This window comes from Schistocerca nitens, chromosome 9 (assembly GCF_023898315.1).
Source record: "Schistocerca nitens isolate TAMUIC-IGC-003100 chromosome 9, iqSchNite1.1, whole genome shotgun sequence".
Lineage (NCBI taxonomy): Eukaryota > Metazoa > Arthropoda > Insecta > Orthoptera > Acrididae > Schistocerca > Schistocerca nitens.
The window spans coordinates 239,749,156-239,771,200 of record NC_064622.1 but is presented as its reverse complement, the minus strand read 5'-3'; the positions used below and the strand labels follow the sequence as shown (position 1 = coordinate 239,771,200).

Genomic DNA, 22,045 nt, shown 5'->3' with positions numbered 1-22,045 from the left:
CTCCTTTGACTCTTTACATAGAACTGAATGCATTAGACCTTTTGATGGTTTGCCAGTAGTTTTCACCCTTTGACATTTATCACATCCATGCAATTTTTGTTTAATCCTTTGCTATGAGTTGTTAAATTTTACTATTTCTTGAATCTTGGCTACAATTTTTCTACTGTAACAGTGCCCATACCTTCCCCAAAGGTAGTCAATTAACTTGTCAATATGTCGTCCTAGAAAACACAATTTACTCTGCAGTTCATGTAGAGTTATTTTCCTTAAGAGAAGTCCTTTATGTACTGTGTATTAGTGTCCTACCTTTGGTTCTGAATTTCAGTTTTAATACTGCCTAACTAGCCTCAAATATGGATCCTTATTTTGTCCTTTCCTCATCTGGTTACAAATTACTTGATTAATTTCTTACTTTAATTGCCTGTAAATAAAATAAACTGATGCCCATTGTCCTCATTACTGTTATCATTCCTTCTTCCTGATGGCATGCAAGATATATCATCAACTACAATATTTCATTTTCCCTTAATGTACCAAATGTCAAGATCAAAGTGTTTGAGATACAACCCCCCTCTAGGATGTTTCAGCCCACAATACTGTAAAACAATTAAATCATTATGGTCTCTGTGGACTATTTTCTTAAATAATATTCAAATTTTTGAAACCAAAAATTATTTACAATGGCACCCCTTGCAAATGTGGTGCTCCTGCTTTCAATCCCTGCATCAGTTTGTACTTAACTGAAAAACTTTGACCTTCAAACCACAAAAAATTATGCTTGCGCTCATACACAAGTGTAATTCAAAATCAGGGTAGACCAAACATATGTTAAAGTCTATGATGCAAATATACAGACTGAACTGACAAATGAAAATTTGTACTGATGTCCAGATTTGAAACTTGGCTTCAGTCTGCATGTATGTATATTATAGATGTTTGAGAAGTGAAAAGGCTCAGCAAACATATAGTTTCATTTGACTATTGCTTGAAGATCTTTTCTGGTTTTAGGTGCTGGAAAATCTGCAAAATAATGTAATTTTTCTAGGCCTGGATGTACTCCTATTTAATTAATTTTATGGTCCAAAAATTTAATTTCTCTTTTTGCAAATTTACGCTTGCACAATTTCAGTTTCTTTCACCTCTTCAAACAGCTTTCAGCACTACATCCCAAATTTTGCAATGCTTAAACCAATCAGAACTATCAACATAAACAGTTACTCTGTTAGTCAAGTTCTCACTAAAAACTTTATTGAGAGCTCTAAACACAAATAGGTAAATTTAGACCAGAACACACCACACAGCACTGATAGCATTTAGCTTCAAGAAAAAAACCTGTAACAGGTCTAGATTTTTTGCCAAACTAATATCCCAATAGCCTCAAGTTATATAAAAAGAAGTTAGAAATTAAGATCCATAGAATATTTGTAAAATTTCATCTATATTAGCTAGTCTGTTTCTCTCAGTACTCTTTCAGTAAACTTTCCAGCATCTAGAACAAATCCACCATTTCTGATTTTTTGTTTGACGATCATTAATGGTTTATTGTACGTACTGTTTGATCACTTAATAATTCCCCACACCAGAATTTTCTTTTTTTTTCATTCTCACAGCTTCCTTCTTAGAAAACAGGATAACATAAGGCTTCCTGGAGAATGGTTCATGTTCCTTAAATTTCAACTTGTACACAAAATCATTCACTAGACCAGGTATACCTAAAAACACTTTACTATTTAGAATCAACACTCCATCCAGATAATTTTTTGACTAGCTATTATACCCTCAATTTCCTTTTCTGTCTCTAATAATATGCATCCTAAGATTCCTCCGTGTCACTCTCAGTGGCTAAGAATCTTAATGGAAAGTCCAAATCATCATTTACTTCTATACACATTTTTTCCCAAATAAGATTTCATTGCACACAAAACAAAATCTTGCACCAGCAGACTCAGTATGTGCTATGGTTGACAATAAAGGGGTCCTGCTATGAAATGAAATGGCACCCCAGACCATCACTTCTGGTTTTCAGGCTTTATTGTGGGTAACAGTAGTTAGAATCCCACCCAAGTCCAGGCATCTCCATAGATGTCTTTGGCCTGGAACCACATTGTCTGAAGTAGAACTGTTTTCAGTGATGTGTCACCCTTTGAACTGAGCCCTTGACAGTGGTGGGATACCAAACTGATTGTTGCCAACTAGAGGCCAGACAACCAAGAGTGAAGGTCATAGTGAAATTCCTTTGATTGTCATCCATGGTACTCCTACAGCAAAGTGGTATGTTGACAATATTCTATGTCCCGTTTTGTTGCCCCTGGGGTTGCATTTCAGCATGATAATGCCCACCTGTACATGATGAGAGTATGTAATGCTTGTGTTCTTGCTTGCCAAAACCTACCTTGGCCAGCAAGTTCATCAGATCTCTCCCAAACTGAGAACATTTGGACAATTAAGGGGAGGGCCCTTCAGCCAACTTGGGATTTTGATGACATAACACATCACTTAGATGGAATTTGGCATGAATTCCTCATGATTACAAACAGCAACTCTATCAATCAATGCCAAGTCAAATAAGTGCTTGCATAAGGGCCAGAGGTGGGCCAACACATTATTGACTTGCTCAATTTGTGAAGCTTTTCTAAAATTGTAATCATTTGTTTGTCTGTCTATGTACATCACATCTACATTGAATATTTCTTTTCCTATTTCTGTATTCCTGATGTTCACTGAATATTTTTGTATTTCCTTCTTTCATTGATCAACTGAAGTATTTCATCTGTTATCCACGATTTCTTCATAGTTACCTTCCTCTGTACACACTATTTTCTTTCTAACGTCTGTAATTGCCCTTTTTGGAAATGTCCATTCCTCTTCACCTGAAATCCCCACTAAGCTATTTATTGTTGCAGTATCTATATCCTCAGAGAACTTCAAGCATGACTCTTCATTCCTTAGCACTTCCATATTCCACTTCTGTGTACACTTATTCTTCCTTACTAGTCTCTTTAACTTCGACTTACTCTTCATCATTGCTAAATTGTGATCTGTATCTATATCTGCTTCTGGTATGACTTACAATCCAATATCTGAATTCAGAATATATGTCTGACCATAATGTAATTACTGAAATCTCCCTGTGTCTTACGACCTTTTCCAAGTATACCTCCTCCTCTTGATTCCTGTACAAGGTGCTTGCTATTACTAAATGATATTTATTGTAAAACTCAATTAGTCTTTCTTCTCTCTCATTGCTACTAACAAGCCCATATTCTCCTGTAACCCTTTCCTCTACTCCCTCCCTATAACCACATTCTAATCTCCCATGACTATTACAGTCCTGTCTCCCGTTACATATTGTCCTCATATACTTTCTCTATCTCTTCATCTTCAGCTTGCAATATCAGCATGTACACCTGAACTGTTATTGTTAGTGTTGGTCTGCTGTTGATTCTGATGAGAACAACCCTCTCACTGAACTTTACACAGTAACAAACTCTCTCCTCTACTTTCATATACATAACAAATCCTACTCCCATTATAGAATATTCTGCAGCTGTTGACATTACTTTATACTCTTCTGACCAGAAATTCTTGTCTTCTTTCCATTTCACTTCACTGACCTCCACTGTATCTAGAGTGAGTCTCAGCATTTCCAATTTTTAGATTTTCTAGCTTCCCTACCATGTTCACACTACTGATATTCCACACCATGATTCATAGAACATTGCCCTTCTTTGGTTGTTCAATTTTTTTCTCATGTTCTCCTCCCCCTTGGCAATTCCCTCCCAGTGGTATGAACAGGGGACTAGTCCAGAATCTTATGTATGGGAGCAGAAAAACACAACACATGGGAAGAATCCACCATGCTATGTCACAATATGCCAATGATATCAAGCAGATGCTCCAAAATTTTTAGAGCATCCTCAACATGGCACTTCCATCTCACAACACATATCTTCAGTTCTTATACAAGAAATGAAATAGAAGCATCCAAAAGCTACTTGTACACCTCCACTGTTTCTTTCATGATTACAGTGCCTTCTTTCCTGTAAGTTGTTTGTGGCAGGAAAATACTTAAACTGAAAAGATTCAGCACATCTGGAGAAATCCGCTACTTTAAATCAGAAATGACATCCTACATCTACATCTATACATGTACCCCACAAATTACTATAATGTGCATGGCAGAGTGTACCTTGTATGAGTCCTACTCATTTCCTTTCCTGTTCCACTCACAAACAGAGCAAGGGAAAGAGACTGTCTAAAAGCCTCCATATGAGCCCTAATTTTGATATATTTTCTTCATGATCCTTACTTGATATTTATGTTGGAGACAGTACAATCATTCTGCAGTCAATCTAAAATTCCAATTCTGTAAATTTCCACAGTAATGCCATGTAAAGAGAATGTCACCATCCCTCTACAGACTCTCATTTGAGTTCATAAAGTTTCTCTATAATACTAGCGTGCTGATCGAACCTATCAGTAACAAATCTAGTGGCTCGCCTCTGAATTGCTTCAATGTCTTTCTTTAATCTGACCTGATGGGGGTCCCAAACACTCTAGCAGTACTGAAGAACTGGTTATACTAGCATTGTATATGACATCTCCTTTGATGGATGAGGTACACTTTTTCAAAATTCTCCCACTAAAATAAAGTCAAGCCTTTGTCTTCCTTACTACCATCTTGAAGTGCTCATTCCATTTCCTATTGCCTTGCAACATTATGTCTAAATACATAATTGTGAAAACAATCAGTTTTCAATGAAATAATTTAATTGAATAGATAAAAAATCTCCTCACCAATCACCAGCAGAACACACCAATAAAAGAAAGTTCTAATTAGACAAGCTTTTGGAACATGTGGCTCTTTCTTCAGGCAGAAGGGTTTGAGGGAAGGAAGATGAGTGAAGGAATAGAACTGGAGAGGTCTAGGAAAGGGGCAGATTTTGGGAAAGTCACCCTAACCACAGGTCAGGGAAGACTTACCAGATGGAATGAGAAGGACAAACTGATTGTTGGGAACTGCATCAGATGAGATTTGCAAACCTGAGAGCTTAAAAGTAGAAGACAGAGTAATTTGCAAGACAGAGATTACTGCTTAAACATCGTTCATGAGTTAATTAGAGTGAAAAGCTAAGTGCATTGTACGTAACAGAGGTGGGAAGGGGGGTGGTGAAAAAATAGATGGATAAGACAATGGAAGGTGTAGAATACTAAAACCGAGTGAAGAATAGAGTAGTTGCTGTGAAAAAATGCTGAGACAGAAGTCAACGTAAATTAAAGTCAAGTGGGAGGTGAGAACCAAGAACATGTAGTAGTGCTAGATCCCATAGGCATAGTTCTAAGAAACAGGTGTCTGGGGGAAGAATCCACATGGTGTGGATCACAACTGTCATGTTGTAGAGCATGCCCTGCAACAGTATTATGTATGTTGTCAGTATACACACTCTACCTATGCCCATTCATCCTCATTTAAAATTTGTGGTAGTCATGCCAAAGTAAAAGGTTGAACAGTGTTTACATAGAAGTTGGCATATGACATGCTTCGTTTCACAGGTGGCTCCCTGTTTGATTGTATATATTTTGCCAGTTACAGGGCTGGTACAGAGGGTGGTAGGAGGGTGCATAGGGCAAGTCTTGCAGGGGGGACAGTCATAGGTATAGGAACCATAGGGTAAGGAGATGGGTGTAGAAGAAGCTTAGGATCTGACAAGAGTATTCTGAAGATTGAGGGGGTTACAAAAAGCAATCCTAGGTGTGGTGGGTTAAATCACCGACAGAATGGATCTCATTTCAGGGCATGATTTTAGGAAGCCATTGCCTTGTTGAAGTAGCTGAGTAACACATTCCATACCAGGATAATACTGAGTGACCAGTGGTGTGCTCGAAAGTTGTTTTTTTGGAGGGATCAGTAGTATGGTGATTGGATGTGACAGCCCAGGAAGTTTGCTTTTGAACTAGGCTGGTGGGGTAATTACATCCAGGAAAGGCTAAGGTGAGAATGGTGATGTATTGCTGTACAGAGTCTGCATTTGAACAAATATGTTTGCCTCAAATGCCAAGGCTGTACAGGGAGGTGAGGGTGGGGAGGATGTTTAGAATGGAAAGGATAGCAACTGCCAAAATGTAAGTACTATTGTTTGTGAGTAGATTTAGTGTGGCCAGAGTGTGTAGCTGCCTTTGGCGAGGACAAGGTCAGCATCAAGGAAAGTGGCACAGGATTCAGAATAGGTCCATGTGAAATTTGATTGGGAGAATGTGTTAAGAGGTTCCAGGAATTTAACAGGTCAGCCTCACCATGAGTCCATATAGTAAAGATGTCATCAATGTATCTAAATCAACCAGGGGTTGAAGATTTATGGATCCCAGGAAAGCGTCCTCTGAGCGGCCCATGAAAATGTTGGCATAGGAAGGAGCCTTCCTGGTTCCCATGGCCGTACCCCTGAACTGTTTGTATGTCTTCCCCTCAAAGGTGAAATACTTGGTAAGTATGAAGATGTGATACTTGAAATTTTTCTGGTTACTGAATATTCTATGAGGTTTAGGGGTTGTAGCCAGATCATTTTGACTTCTCACCACAATATTTCGACTGGCAGCCATCCAGCCAAAATATTATGGCAAGAAGGCTGCAATCCCAAAACATCATAGAAGAAGTATGAAACAGATTAAGGTCAATAGAAAGGATGTCATAGGTTTGGGATCTGGTGGGCTCTGACTGAGGAAATTTTCAGCAGCAGACAAACTACACACATTATAAAAAAAGTTTTGCATCACCTTAGTTCCGAGAGTTCCAGAACCTGCACAGAAAATTGGAATAGCGATCAACATAAACATCATTTCTGCCCTTTTTATTGCTCATGAAAATCACACATTGCATGTTGTACCACCATACAGCAAGACTTTCAGAGGTGATGGTCCAGATTGCTGTACACACCGGTTCCTCTAATACCCAATAGCACATCCTCTTACATTGATGCATGCCTGTATTCATCGTGGCATACCATCGACAAGTTCATCAAGGCACTGTTGGTCCAGATTGACCCACTCTTCAACAGCGATTCGGTGTAGATCCCTCAGAGTGGTTGGCGGGTCACGTCATCCATAAAAAGTCCTTTTCAATCTATCCCAGGAATGTTCAATAGGGTTCATGTCTGGATAACATGCTGGCCACTCTAGTGTCGAGTGATGTTGTTATCCTGAAGGAAGTCATTCACAAGATGTGCATGATGGAGGTGTGAATTGTCGTTCATGAAGATGAATGCCTCACCAATATGCTGCTGATATGATTGCACTATCAGTAGAGGGATGGCATTTATGTATCGTACAGCCATTACAGCTCTTCCATGACCACGACCAGTGTATGTCGACCCCACATAATGCCACCTAAAAACAGCAAGGAACCTCTACCTTGCTGCACTCGCTGGACAGTGTGTCTAAGGCGTTCAGCCTGACTGTGTTACCTCCAAACACATCTCCAATGATTGTCTGGTTGAAGGCATATGCGACACTCATCACTGAAGAGAACGTGATGCCAATCCTAAACAGTCCATTCTGCATGTTGTTGCTCCCATCTGTACTGCCTTGCATGGTGTCGTGGTTGCAAAGATGGACCTCGCCATGTGCATCATGCTGCCTATTGCACACAGTTTGAGTTATAACATGACATCCTGTGGCTGCACGAAAAGCATTATTCAACATGGTGGCACTGCTGTGTTCCTCCAAGCCACAATCCTTAGGTAGCAGTCATCCACTGCAGTAGTAGCCCTTTGGCGGCCTGAGCGAGGCATGGCATCAACAGTTCCTGTCTCTCTGTATCTCCTCCATGTCCAAACAACATTTCTTTGGTTCACTCCAAGATGCCTGGACACCCACCTTGTTGAGAGCCCTTCCTGTCACAAAATAACGATGTGGATGCAATCAAACTGTGGTATTGACCATCTAGGCATGGTTGAACTACAGACAACATGAGCCGCTTACCTCTTTGCTGGTGGAATGACTGGAACTGATCGGCTGTGGGACCCCCCTCATTCTAATAGGCACTGCTCATGCATGGTTGTTTACATTTGTGTGCGGCTTGAGTGACATCTCTGAACAGTCAAAGGGACTGTGTCCATGATACAATATCCACAGTCAACACCTATCTTCAAGAGTTCTTGGAACTGGGGTGATGGAAAACTTTTCTTGATGTGTGAATGTTCATGTGAGCTATTGGTATAGAGGGAGGTGGCATCTATACCAACATCCCCCACATACATGATCTGTTTGTTGCTGAACATTTCCTAAGTTAGCACCCACCTGATTCCAACATATGACTTCCTTCCTACTCATCTTAATCAAACAGCCGTACCGACAACTTCTTCACTCTCATCCTCTCCGAAGGCCGGTCACACACTACTGTCCACATTAAACCTACTGGAAATCAACAGTACTTACATTTTGACAGTTGCCATCCTTTCCATGTCAGTTGTTCTCTTCCATACAGCCTTGGCATTCCAGGCTAACCTATTTGTTCAGATGCAGACTCTTTACAGCAATACATCACCATTCTCAACTCAGCATTCCCTGGATGTAATTACCCTGCCAGCCTAGTTCAAAAGCAAATTTCCTGGACCATCACATCCAATCCTGGTACTGCTTGCAACTAAACTCGGGCTCGCTCACTATGTAATTTTTCACGTGGCTCATCTGCAAAGGGGGTTGGTAGTGAACGGTTGCATTTGCACCCCTACTATTGAGTCATATATTGACTAGCTTTTGAACAGCAGTGAAACGAACTACACATTCAGATTGAAACTTATTTATTCAAAGAAACACTTTAACTTTGTGGCCATGCATTTTTATGTTCACAAATAAATTCGATCTGTACAAATAATAATCGGTGTGATTCGTAGACTGTTTGTCTCACACCCACACACTTTCACGTTGTTGCTTCGCATACAATGGCGTCCATGCTTGCACTCGCAGCACTTTGCCACTCCCAACTTTCCACCACAACGGACAATGAACAAAGACCTCGATTTTCCCGCTCATATCCACAGTCCTGAGTCGGGTCACATGACACCACAGTAGTCAAAATAATTGCTAAACATGGCCACAATTCGTTTACAATAATTTATAATATTTAAATGCTTAAATCTAAATACATTATATAATTTTACACATTTATTACCACACTTTTATAATTCATTGCAATTAATAGAAAACCGAAACACTGTGCAACGGAGATACAACACCCATCAAAACACAAAACAAGTATTTTTTCTGTCTATTTTGCCCAGCATATTATCTCTGCTGCTGTGCTTTAAATTTAAATATTGAACTACTTGAAAGAGCTCCATATTATCCCCTGTTACCTTACATACCCCCACTTCATGGAGACATTACCTTAGTAATGGCAACATAAAGTAGCACCAAACTGAGCCAACCCATATTACTTTATATATTAAAGATTTTAATTATAACTATAATGGCACCAAAACATGTAGAACAGTGTTATAGTGGTGAGTTAATCAGTGTAAGTACTGTCATCAGACAAACATTATCCAACAATGTATCCAACTCAATTATACAATTAGATAGTTTCCAATTGAGTCTGATTGGGCTGGAAAAATGCAAAGAAATTTATATTATATAAATGCCCATGTTAGTCTATATGTAGGTTGCACAGTCTCTGCACAGTAACACTTTCACTTTTTACACAGTTGTTTCTGTAAGTTGCATGAGGTTGTTGTAACCAGACCCTTGTGTTCACAGGTTTATGCATTGGAATGCAGGCTTTCCAAACTTATCAGCCAGCAGTACCGTGCTTCCTCTCGTTAGCCAAGCCATCCTATCAAAATTTAATAAAATCCTCATAAATCTTGTCTAGACATGCAGACCCACATTTCCCAGGAGTCACGCTATCCAAACCCTCCCTGGAACATCCTGTGTTCACTGATCAGTTCTTATTGAGGTTTGTGCAAATGACAAACATGCACACAAATCAAACACATACATGGCATAGTTAAATATATTCTATTTCACCCTTCAAATGTTCCCGGATCAGGAGCTCCAACATTTCTACCCCCCGAACCAAGAGAATTTATTCCCAGATGCAGATTCTTATATTTTTTCAGCACCCAAACAGCTTTATCACTGAACATAAATATGCTCAATTTTTTTCCATGAATTCCTATATCAATTTTCACATAATATTTGGCAATATCTTGAAACCCATTTTTATGCCATTTCCATGGCTAACTAGATTCAGTCATAAATTGCAAACAAACTCACCAAGGTCATAAACTTTTACAAGCATCCACTTAGCCATTAGTGTTCTTTCCCTCACTTCCCTCATGAACATCTTATAATAAGCAAGTTAATTGTTTCCCATATGCCTCTACAATTTGCATATTTATTGAGTGCCCTACATGACTGTCCCAGTAACAATCCTACCCCCACACACCAGTATCATCTCCAGATGCCACAGATACATTAGAAATTTTAATAAAATCTCAACTATTTTTAGACAGTCTTTTTGGGGATTTCCTCCCTCCTATATTCTCCACACATTTATACAGAAATAGAGACTATATATACAGTAGGTTTCAGTTCCCATATGACCTTTTCATCAAGGTTTCTATCACACCCACACCAGTTGTGCAAATCCATTGGACAACAGATTCCCTTATTGCAAATACATGCAGTAATAATGAAGTTTGTTGACCACCAGCAATGGCATTGCAACATACACAGTAACACAAATAATACTCCAATTATAAATACACGTATACATAGCCCCCAATAATTTGTTTTTTATAGCTGCATATAATAGTCATACCACACTTTTTTTTAACTAGACAATAGTATACATGAGAATCTCACTTCCTTACCCTTTATTCTTTCACCACATATTTTTTCAACTCCATTACATTTCTCAGTCCAAATGGCTTTTTGGACACTGGATATACCAACCTATATGCATTAGTGTGGACAACCCATTATCTCAAAGGGTCCATGGTATAATTCAAATAACTTTTTGATTTCGCCATCAATGTCACTGGATTTTTTCTTGTTCCTCGCCAGCACATTATCTCCCTCCTTGAACTTTGTTGTCTTATACCTTTCTCCATGCCTCCTCTGACTCTCATGCCCTTTCTTTAACATTTGCTATCTGGCCATCTTCATCTTCTCTTGACTTGTCAAGCCTTTAGATGGAGGAAAATCTACGTGTTCTGCTATTAGATTGTCTGGCTTGATATCTTTCATGAGCTCATAGGGTGAGAATCCTGTCGCACAACTCTTCACTGTGTTCATAAGATCCTCAAACACAGTTATGTATTCTGCTCAAGTACTATGCTTTTTCTGCAATATGTCCTACATAGCCTATCCAGCTCCCTCATATACCTCTCAGCTGGGTTTCCCGCAGGGTGATACACTGAAATCCTTATATGCTTTATCCCAGATCTTTGCATAAACTTCCCCCACACACTAGATACAAATTGTGCTCCATTATCAGACAGAACATTCTCTGGTTTTATAACATTCACAAAGTAATCTTTCTCTAACTTGTTAGTTATATTCTGGCTAGTGGCCTTTTTCAGTGGATACAGCCTTACAAGCTTTGAGAATACATCCACAGCTAAAAGAACATACTTTACACCTCCTCGACCTGTTGGCAGCCTCCCAAATAAATCAATGGCCAGCAGTTCACCATTTCCTTTTGGAACCATATTCTGCATCTCTCCTTGTACTGCAGTAGTATTATGCTTCAGTTTTTGACATTTGTCACAAGAAGCCAACTGTTTCTTTACTCTCCTGGCCATTTTGTTAAAACTAACATAGTCCTGCAGTATTTCCAAACATTTCTGAGCCCCATAATGCCCATGGCTATGGTGGATGTAACTGATTAATTTTTCCACATGCTCATCTGGAAAACATACCTTCCACTCCTCTTTGTCCAAATTTCTTCATCTAAATGAAATCCCCTTATAAATTCTATAATATTTAGCTATTTTTTCATGTTATTTACTTCCAAAGTTTGTTTTGATAAACTTCAAGGTTTGGTCCCCATTCTGAAGTCTCCTCATGTCCTTACAGATGGATCTGATTTCCTTCTCTCCACCCACTCCTTTCATATACAATATCTGTAGTTCTTTCTTGTCTCCATTCCCTTCATGTTCTTCTCCAATGAAAGGTAACCTTGATAAGGCATCAGCCACATTGTTGTCTGTGCCTTTAACATATCTTATCTCATAGTTAAACTGCTTCAGAAACATGGCCCATCTCATGAGTCTATTGTTTAACAGCTTACATTCTTGCAAATAACTTAGAGCCTTATGGTCTGTGTAAACAATCACTTTCCAACCTTCCACATATATATTGAACTTCTGAAATCCAAAAACTATGGCTAAAAGTTCCTTCTCTGAGATACCATACATTAATTCATGTTTGGACAGCATTCTGCTTGCAAAAGTGATTGCCCTGTGCTCGGTCTCCCCATCTACTACCCTCTCCTGAAATAGTACTGCCCCTATCCCATAATCTGAGCTGTCTGCCCCAATACAGAAATGCAAAGACAAATCTGGATAGAACAAAATTTTGCTGTTTTTTAAGCTATTCTTTAAGGCTTTAAATTCCTTGTCACACTCAGATGTCCAGCCCCATGTTACACTTTTCTTTAATACTCTACATAAGTTAGGTGAATTCAGGCTATAATCATTTATATACTTCTAGTAGAATGAACATAGTCCTATTAATGATTTCAATTGTTTCCTGTTCGTTGGCACCTTGCAGTCTACAATAGCCTTGATTTTCTCTTTATTGGGCAGAATGCCATCAGGAGTTAACTGATGACCGAGAAATAGTAATGTTGCTTGAAAAAATTCACACTTACTTAACTTAAGGGTCATTCCCCCTTTAGATATAGCCTTCACTACATCCTCCAACAGCTGACAGTGCTCTTGCCAATTGCTACTCGTAATCAAAATGTCATCTACATACACTGTCAATTTTCTCATTAGTTCATCACCCATGACTTAAAGCCCTTACAAAAACTGCTACAGATATTGATAAACCAAATGGCACAGCTGTAAACATATAAGTTCTGCCCTCAAATAAGAAAGAAGTGTACTTTCTGCTCTCTTCAGCCAATTGCACCTGCCAGAACCCTCAAGTCAAATCAACACTTGACAGAATTTTAACATTATAAAATTTTTGCAACAGCTCATCCATGTACTCTGGCTGATCATTTTCTTTGACTATTATTTTATTTAGCTTTCTTGCATCCAATACTATTCTTATAGAACAATCCCTCTTTTTCACCACTACTATTGGATTACAATACTCACTCCTCCCCATTTCCAGTATGCCCCACTTCAACATCATCTGTACCCTCGCCCTTACAGCCTCTCTATTAGCTATTGCTATAGGATAAGGTTTGGCCCTTATTACTTCATGTGGCAATACCCTCAAAACATAACTGAAATCTACAACTTTTCCAGGTCTGTCAGAGAACACATGCTTATGTTTACACAATAAATCTGTAAGCTGCACCTTTTGTTCTGCATTTAAATATCCCATTTCATTTACTTTGTCATATATCTTCTGTTCAGTGCACATTTCATCACCGACATCATCTATCCTTTGTAAATGAGTCACTGTCTCACCTCCTTTTAATTCCCCTTTAAATTTTATTCTTCGTCTGTTTCCACCAGCATCAAATTCTACCACTCTGTCCTTTACAAAAATGCTACAGTCATACTTGTACAAGAAGTCCATACCCAAAATTACATTCAATGCCAAACCCTTCACTACAAAGCAACTAATATCAAAACAATACTCATTACTATTAAATTCCAGTAATACTTCTCTGCTGATGGGCTTGCTACATGTCCCAGTTGCTGTCTTAATTTTGACTCCTGTAATTGGTAATTCTATTAATCCTAAACCTTTAATTTGCTGCCAGGAAGATTCAGAGATTGCAGATAAACTTGAGCCAGAGTCTAACAATGCTATATCTGTAACTCCTCCCACATTGATATCAATTATTGGCTGTATCACCTCTATTTCTACTCTGTTCAGCCCTGATTCCTGTAATAAATCTCTTTCTACTGCACTCCTGCTTTTGTCTTGCATAATGCAAATATCTTTAGGTCTTTCTCCAAAACATACATCAGTATCTCCTTCAAACAGATCCTTAATGGCAAACTCAACATTCTCTTCTTCACTTAATTCTTCCAATTTTCTGGCAATTTTAAATTTTATTTTACCCCATTCTCCAGGCATCAAAGTTTTATGTAATTTTGCATAGGACACCCAATACTCAAATCATAATTAGCCTCCTCCTTTCCTAACCATCCACAATTAACATCTTTCAGGTTTGCATCATCAGCTGAGAGAACATAGGTTTCAATTTTACCCTCTGGGCAACCTACAGCAACATTCTCCACATCATTACTCATGTCCATATCCACACTGAAGTCATTATCACTACCACAGTTAACACCTGCACCCACAAGCACAGTAACATTATCAGTAGGTAATTTACCAGCATTTTCCACATTGTCAAATACACCACTCATATTAGCCTTTACATCACACTGAATAACCCTCTCCTCACCTTTTCCACTATTCTCCATACTATTTCCAATAGACATCTCTACCCATTCATCACATCCATTTTACTGTGAACATTGCTCCTTAATTCCATATCCACTTCTGTTTCCCCTTTTGATGAAACTACCTCTGTCTCTGATCTTTCAATGAATTTTGCTGCACACAAACCAATATTGTCCTCCTCTGCTTGTAATTTCTCTTCCCTTTTAAACATGTCATCAATGTTAAACTCACGTAGTTCATTGCTGATATTAGCCTTGTTCCCTTTTTTCCTCTTATACCTTTTATCTGTATTTTTATAATTGTTAAAACCTCCCCATAGATTTTCATTTCCTAAGACAGCATCCATATGACACATCCCAATTTCCCTATTTTCCTTGCTGACTTTGTTACTCATCCCATCATGTCCTTGTCTGGCCCTGTTCACATAATTACCAGCCCCCCTGTGGACCTTAAGTGAGGCATCAATTAGTTTTTTGATTGCCTACCCTGTCCATTTGCATCTGGCATTCCCATTCTCATACCTTCTCTATCACTCCTCATCTGATCAAAATTGTCTCTTCTCCCCCCAAAATTTCTGTTATATCTTTGTGGCCTGCTTCTCCAATCTCTATCCTGATTATTCTGATCACTTCTATCTTCTGTCCACCTGTTATGATTATTACTGTACTCATAATTAATACTGTTTCCCCTTTCATGATACCTTCCACTCTCCATATATTCCATGTATTTAGGTCTGTAACACAATGCTCTGTCCATATTATCCACAAAATTAAGAAATTCTTCCACTGAATCTGTTGCACTGTGAATCAAATCCCATTGCAAATGCTCTGGTAATCTTCTCTTTAGTGTGGATATTTCTGTTAATACACCCAGTGGCCTATCCAGATGATTTAATTTATTCAGTTCTCTAACACAGAACTCTCACATACTTTCCTTTCCACTCTTATAACTGGGTCCATTCAAAAAATCGTTTTGCAACCTTAATTGTTTTGCATGGCCCCAGTATTTGTTCAAGAACAGGCTTTCAAAGGTTTTAAAATCACAAAATTTATCATCATTTTGGTTCGCCCATGTCTGAGCTCCCCCCCTTCCAAATGCCTCGTAACATATTTAATTTTTGCCTGCTCACTCATCCCTGTCACAAAGTTATCCTTACACGCAGGTAGAAAGTCAACAGCATGGTATTTATTCTCCCCACTAAAACGTTTTGACTGAAATCCATGCCCCATGGGATATCCTAACAATAAATTTCCATTCCCTGCTGCCACAGTATTAACTGTTTCCCTCAAGACATTTATTTCCCCTTCTAATTCCTTCTTATTGTCAGTAATCCCCTTATGGTAATCCAGCACTCCTATCTTAATGGATTCAATGTCTGCCTCTGTTTGTTTTTGAAAGAATGTGCATTTCTGTTCCTGTACCTGAATCTGCCCCACAAGATTACGTTGCACAGTGTCCACCTTGGCTACTATTTCTCTTTCAACCTCATCAACTCTCTCAATAATTCCATCAACAATTTTAACTGTGTTTTCTACTTTATCTGTAATTTGAGTGAATTTGAGATCCAGCTGATCAAATTTTTCACTCACAGTCTTTATTTTATCACTAAGCCTCAATTCCATATCCCCTATTTTCGAATCCATTTCTCCAGCTATTGCAGTTTTTATAGTCCCTATTTTTGAGTCTATTTCTCCTAATTTACTATTAAGTTTTACAAAAAATGTACTCAGGTCACTTCCTGGTATCCAGCCTATTTCTTTTGGCTACTACAGTTACTCCTAACATCCACTGATTCGCCTTCACTTTGAGATTCACGCATCTCATCGGCCATGGCTAATGAAAGGACACAATTTTGCAATGTAGCTGCTGGCTGTACTTATCTTTTATATCCTTGTGTGACGCAACGTCTGCAGTGAGCTCCGTAGCACAGCTATGCAATGAATCGTAGTCGGCGGCGTGGACACGTAGCAAGCTCGATCAGGAGCTACAACACATTGCGTGGGCCCCTGGCAGCATGTAGTCATGTTGGTCGGTGGCACTGATGACGGCATTGATCATCGGCAGCATGTGGATACATCAGCTTCACTGCTTTATCCGTAGCAACACATGGACACGGCACGGACAATGGTTTTTTCCCGCGGCAACACATGGACACGGCACGGATGACTATTTTACCCGTGGCAACACGTGGACACAACACGAACGGCGGTTTTACCCATGGAATCATGTGGTCAACTCATCATATGGTGTAAATGACTGCCTCACAATCGTGGTGGCCTTATATCGGCGTAAACAAGGAGCAGCGCGTATCTTGTCCAGCACAAACACTCCGCTACTGCTAACGCACCGATTTAGCTCAGAGCCCCCACACTGACTGTTCAAAAGCCTAAACATTGGACGGACACCTGATTCTGAATTACTATGGAATAGAGAAGAAAGTCCTATCCCGGACGAGCCCCCAATTGCAACTAAACTCGGGCTCACTCACTACCTAATTTTTCACGGGGCTCATCTGCAAAGGGGGTTGGTAGTGAACAGTTGCATTTGTGCCCCTACTATTGAGTCATATATTGGCTAGCTTTTGAACAGCAGTGAAACAAACTATACATGTTCAGATTGAAACTTATTTATTCAAAGAAACACTTTAACTTTGTGGCCATGCATTTTTACGTTCACAAATAAATTCGATCTGTACAAATAATAATCGGTGCGATTCGCAGACTGTTTGTCTCACACCCACACACTTTCACATTGTTGCTTCGCATACACTGGCGTCCATGCTTGCACTTGCAGCACTTTGCCGCTCCCAACTTGCCACCACAACGGACAACGAACAAAGACCTCGATTTTCCCGCTCATATCCACAGTCCTGAGTCGGGTCACATGACACCACAGTAGTCAAAATAATTGCTAAACATGGCCACAATTTGTTTACAATAATTTATAATATTTAAATGCTTAAATCTAAATACATTATATAATTTTACACATTTATTACCACACTTTTATAATTCATTGCAATTAATAGAAAACCGAAACACTGTGCAACGGAAATACAACGCCCATGAAAACACAAAACAAGTATTTTTTCAGTCTATTTTGCCCAGCATATTATCTCTGCTGCTGTGCTTTAAATTTAAATATTGAACTACTTGAAAGAGCTCCATATTATCCCCTGTTACCTTACATGCTGATCTCTCAAAAAACCAACTTTTGATCACACCACTGTTTACTCAGTATTATCCTTGTCTGGGATGTATTAACCAGCTACTTTGACTAGGCCATGACTTCCTATAATGATGCCATGAAATGGGATCCATTCTGTCGGCAATTAACCCACCACACCTAAAATAGGTTTTCATCATCCTCCAGAATATTCTTATCAGATTCTATGGTCCTTCTGCACCCATCTTCCTACCCATCGGTTCCTACATCTCTGACTGTTCCCACTCCAAGACTTTTCCCTATGCACCCTCCTACCACCACCTATACCAACCCTGTAACTGTCAAAACATACACTATCAAAGAGAGAGCCACCTGTGAAACATCATGTCATATACCAGCCGTTATGTAAACAAAGTTTGGTCTCTTAGATTGGCATGACTACCACCAAATTATTAATTAGGAAGAATGGGCATAAGTGGATGCTGTTCACTGACAACACCCAATATGCTGTTACAGAGCATGCTGTACAGCATGACAGTCATGATCTCTGTGCCTGTTTCACCACACACACCATCTGGATTCTTCGACACAAGTTTCTCAGAACTCTGCAGGTGGGAACTAGCATACAACATGTCCATGGTTTGTGCCACCCACATGACCTTAATTTACATTGATTTCTTCTGCCTCAGTATATTTTTACAGCGACTACTCTTTTCTTCACTCAGTTTCAGTTTTCTACATCTTTCATTGTCTTACCCATATATTTTTCACTGCTCACCTTCCACCTCTGTTACATACAATGCACTTAGCTTTCCACTCTTTTAAACTCTTGAACGATGTTAAGCAGTGATCTCTGTCTTGCATATTATTCTGCCTTCTACCTTTAAGCTCACGGGTTTGAAATCTCATTTGATGCAGTCCTCTACAATCAGTCTTTCCTTTACATCCCATCCAGTAAGCCTCTGCTGAACTACTGAGTGACTTCCCCAAAATCTATTCCTTTTCCTAGACTCTCCATTCCTTTTCCCTCACCCCTCTTCCTTCCCCCTCAACCCTTCTGCCTAAAGAAGTAGCCACATGCTCCAAAAGCTTACCTAATTATAACTTTCTTTTTTGTGCGTGTTCTGCCAGTGCTTGGTAAGTAGATTTTTTATCTATCCAATTAAATTAGGTATATATTTTGTGTGATTGTGTCAAGCAGCACACTACAAATGATGTATTTGAACATTATGGGATTGTTTTCTTTACTTGCCCACATAACTTACATTTTTCTACATTTGGAGCAAGATGCCATTCATCACATCAACTAGAAATTTTGTCTAAGTCATCTTGTATCCTCTTATAGAGACCCAATTATGACACCTTTCCACACATCACAAAGTCATCAGCAAACAGCCGTAAATTGCTGCCCACCTTGACCATCAGGACATTTATGTACAGTATATAGAGAATTAAAATAGCCGTATCACACTTCCCTGGGACACTCCTGATGACGTCTTTCTGTCTGATGAGCACTCACCATTGAGGACAAAGTAATGGGTTCTATTACTGAAAAAGTCTATGAGCCACTCATATATCTGAAACCTAAAACATATGCTTGGACCTCTGTCAGCAGCATTCAGTGGAGCACTGAGTCAAATGCTTTCTGGAAATCTAGGAACATGGTGTCTGCCTGTTACCCTCTATTCATTGTTTGTAGGATGTCAAGTGAGTAAAGGGCAAGCTGAGTTGTTCACAAGTGATGCTTTCTAAATCCATGCTGAAGATATTGGTCGGTAGCTGTAAAGGTCACTTTTTTAGCTTTCTTATATACAGTAGTTCCCCGCAATTTTTTTTCCACTCACTTGGGACTTTTTGCTGGATGAGAGATTCACAATAAGTGTGGGCTAAGTGAGGGGCCAATGGTGCAGCTTACTCTCTGTAAAACCAAACTGGGATTCTATCTGAGCCTGGTGACTTACTTTTTCAACTCTTTCAATTGCTTCTCTATGCCATGGATTCCAGTTACTATGTCTTCCATTTATAAGTCTGTGAGACAGTCAAACAATGATTTTTTTGTATGATCCTCCTCCATGAATGGTTTCTTATACGTAAAATTTAAAACTTCAGGTTTCCTTTAGCTGTATTCTATTGACACCGAAGTCCAGTCAACGAGTGACTGGATAGAAGCCTTCAACTCACTTAGTGATTTTGTGTATGACCACAATTTTCTTGGGTTTTTGGAAAGATCTTTTGCTAAGGTATGACAGTGGAAGTTGTATCCTTTGAACATTGATCTTCCTATGGATGCATCAATCTCTACTATCTTTTGCCTGTCAGCATTTGTGTATTCTTTTTTTTTAATTGAGTCTGCAACAATCTCTGTTTCCTCAGCATTTTCCAAATTTGATTATTAAACCGTGGAGAGTCCTTTCCATCCTTAACACACTTACTTGGGACTATGACTCTGGTGTGTGATTTACAGTCAGTTTAAACTTTGCCCATAGTCCCTCTATATCCATCATACTGCAGCTAAATGGTGTCCATTCATTGTCCAAGTGCGGGGCTAACAATTGTTTAGCTGCTTTTTCAAACATAAACAATCTGTTGACCTTCCCGATGCATTTATTAGTAACCATGACTGCTAAAGTGACATCATGATCATTAATCCTTGTCTCTTTACTGACGCTGTGGATAAAATCAGACTTGTCTGTAGCTATAAGGTATAAAATATTTCTATTTTGTCTGGGCTGTCTAGCGAGTTGTTCAAGGCAGTTTTTGGAAAATGTGGTGAGAAGTACTTCACAAGACTGTCTATCCATACCATCTGCAGTGAATCCTTAGATGTCCCAGTCTATACTTGGTAGTTTAAAGTTGCTTCCAACTAATATTGTATGATCTGGGTATTTCTGTGCTACTGACCATAGAGTTTCCTTGAATGACTGTAAAAACATCCAACTATTAATCTGATTTCACCTACAATTGTTATATTCATCCAGATAGCTTCATTGTCACCCTCAGATTTGACTACACGAGAGACAATATTTTTACCACCTACAATGCACACACTCCCCTCTATCGCATCTAATCTGTTTATCCAATATACTTTCCACAACTCACTACATATTTTGAAGCTTTCTGCTTTGGTTTCCTGCCAGCTTTTGATCCCAAGAATAATGTGAGTGTGAGAAATTTCGTGCAGGGCAATAAATATTGGTACTTTGGTATGAATACTTTGGCAGTTTACTAGTAAAATTTTGACAGTTGAAGTGTTTCTACTTTGTACACGATCCAATTTCATTTTGCGTAACAACTAGCAACTGTTCATCAAAGGATCCCAAACTACCACCTAGCCTAAAAAAAACCTTGTGCACTCTTATAAGTTCTCTGCTACCCAAGTAGCTGCTTCCTTGTACAGTACACCCCTGACCTACCAAGGGGAGTCCCACAACTTTGCACCCTATAACACAACTCTAGAAATCTGCAGCCATGACCATTACAGAATCGACAAAGCCTCTCGTTGAGACCCTCACTCAGCTTCAAACCAATGAACCCTGACTGACTCTGAATATGGTGCTGCTAGTTGTGAGATTTACTTAAACCCCACAAGTGAGGCTAGCAGTTTCACTACTTCCACCAGCCACCTGTAGGAACAGAGGATGTAAACAGAACCCAAGAGACACGTGTTGTTGGTGCTGTCATGAGCAACAACTTGCACAGACTAATGCACCCTGTACCCTCAATAGCCAAAGGCAGGGCCTGCTCCACATCTTGGATGAGCACCCCTCCTCCCCCCCTCTGCCCCCCCCCCCCCTGACCACCACCTTTCCTCTCCCAACCAGCAGACATACTGAGCCATACTGGGATTCTTTCCAGCCCTGGACACTTTTTCTTGAAGGGGCTCGAATGAAGCTCCCTATAACTAATAAAAACCTCCTCCAATGTGTTTCATCAGACCTGCTGAAGGAGTGGCCATCTGTCCAGACAGAGAATGAATGAGCGAGGCCAGATGGCCAGCGCCCACGTTGACTCTCCATGTCAAGTGACACGCACATGTAACAACCCTCCACTCACCCTGCAGTGAGCTTGGATCCCTGCATCCATTACATTGGAAGGTGCCTCAACAGCAGAGCCCATGTGTGAAACAAGTGACACCTCATGTGTCCCATATGATGTACCAGTTTCTCTGCTGCCACCACACCCTTAGGCAGCAGCCTGCAGACAACTGACCATGGCTATAAACATCTTCAGCTGTATACAAACTATGGCCAGCTCATACTGTGTCTGCACATAGCATGCACACGCA

At 39.5% G+C, this 22,045-nt stretch overlaps 1 protein-coding gene across 1 annotated transcript in view; it reads left to right on the top strand.

The window, feature by feature from the left end:
* LOC126204155 (xanthine dehydrogenase-like) overlaps positions 1 to 22,045 on the top strand; it is a 316,025-nt gene that overhangs the window by 40,252 nt on the left and 253,728 nt on the right. Inside the window, 1 exon segment of the mRNA XM_049938563.1 lies at positions 20,225 to 20,245. Coding sequence (XP_049794520.1) covers positions 20,225 to 20,245 — 21 coding nt within the window.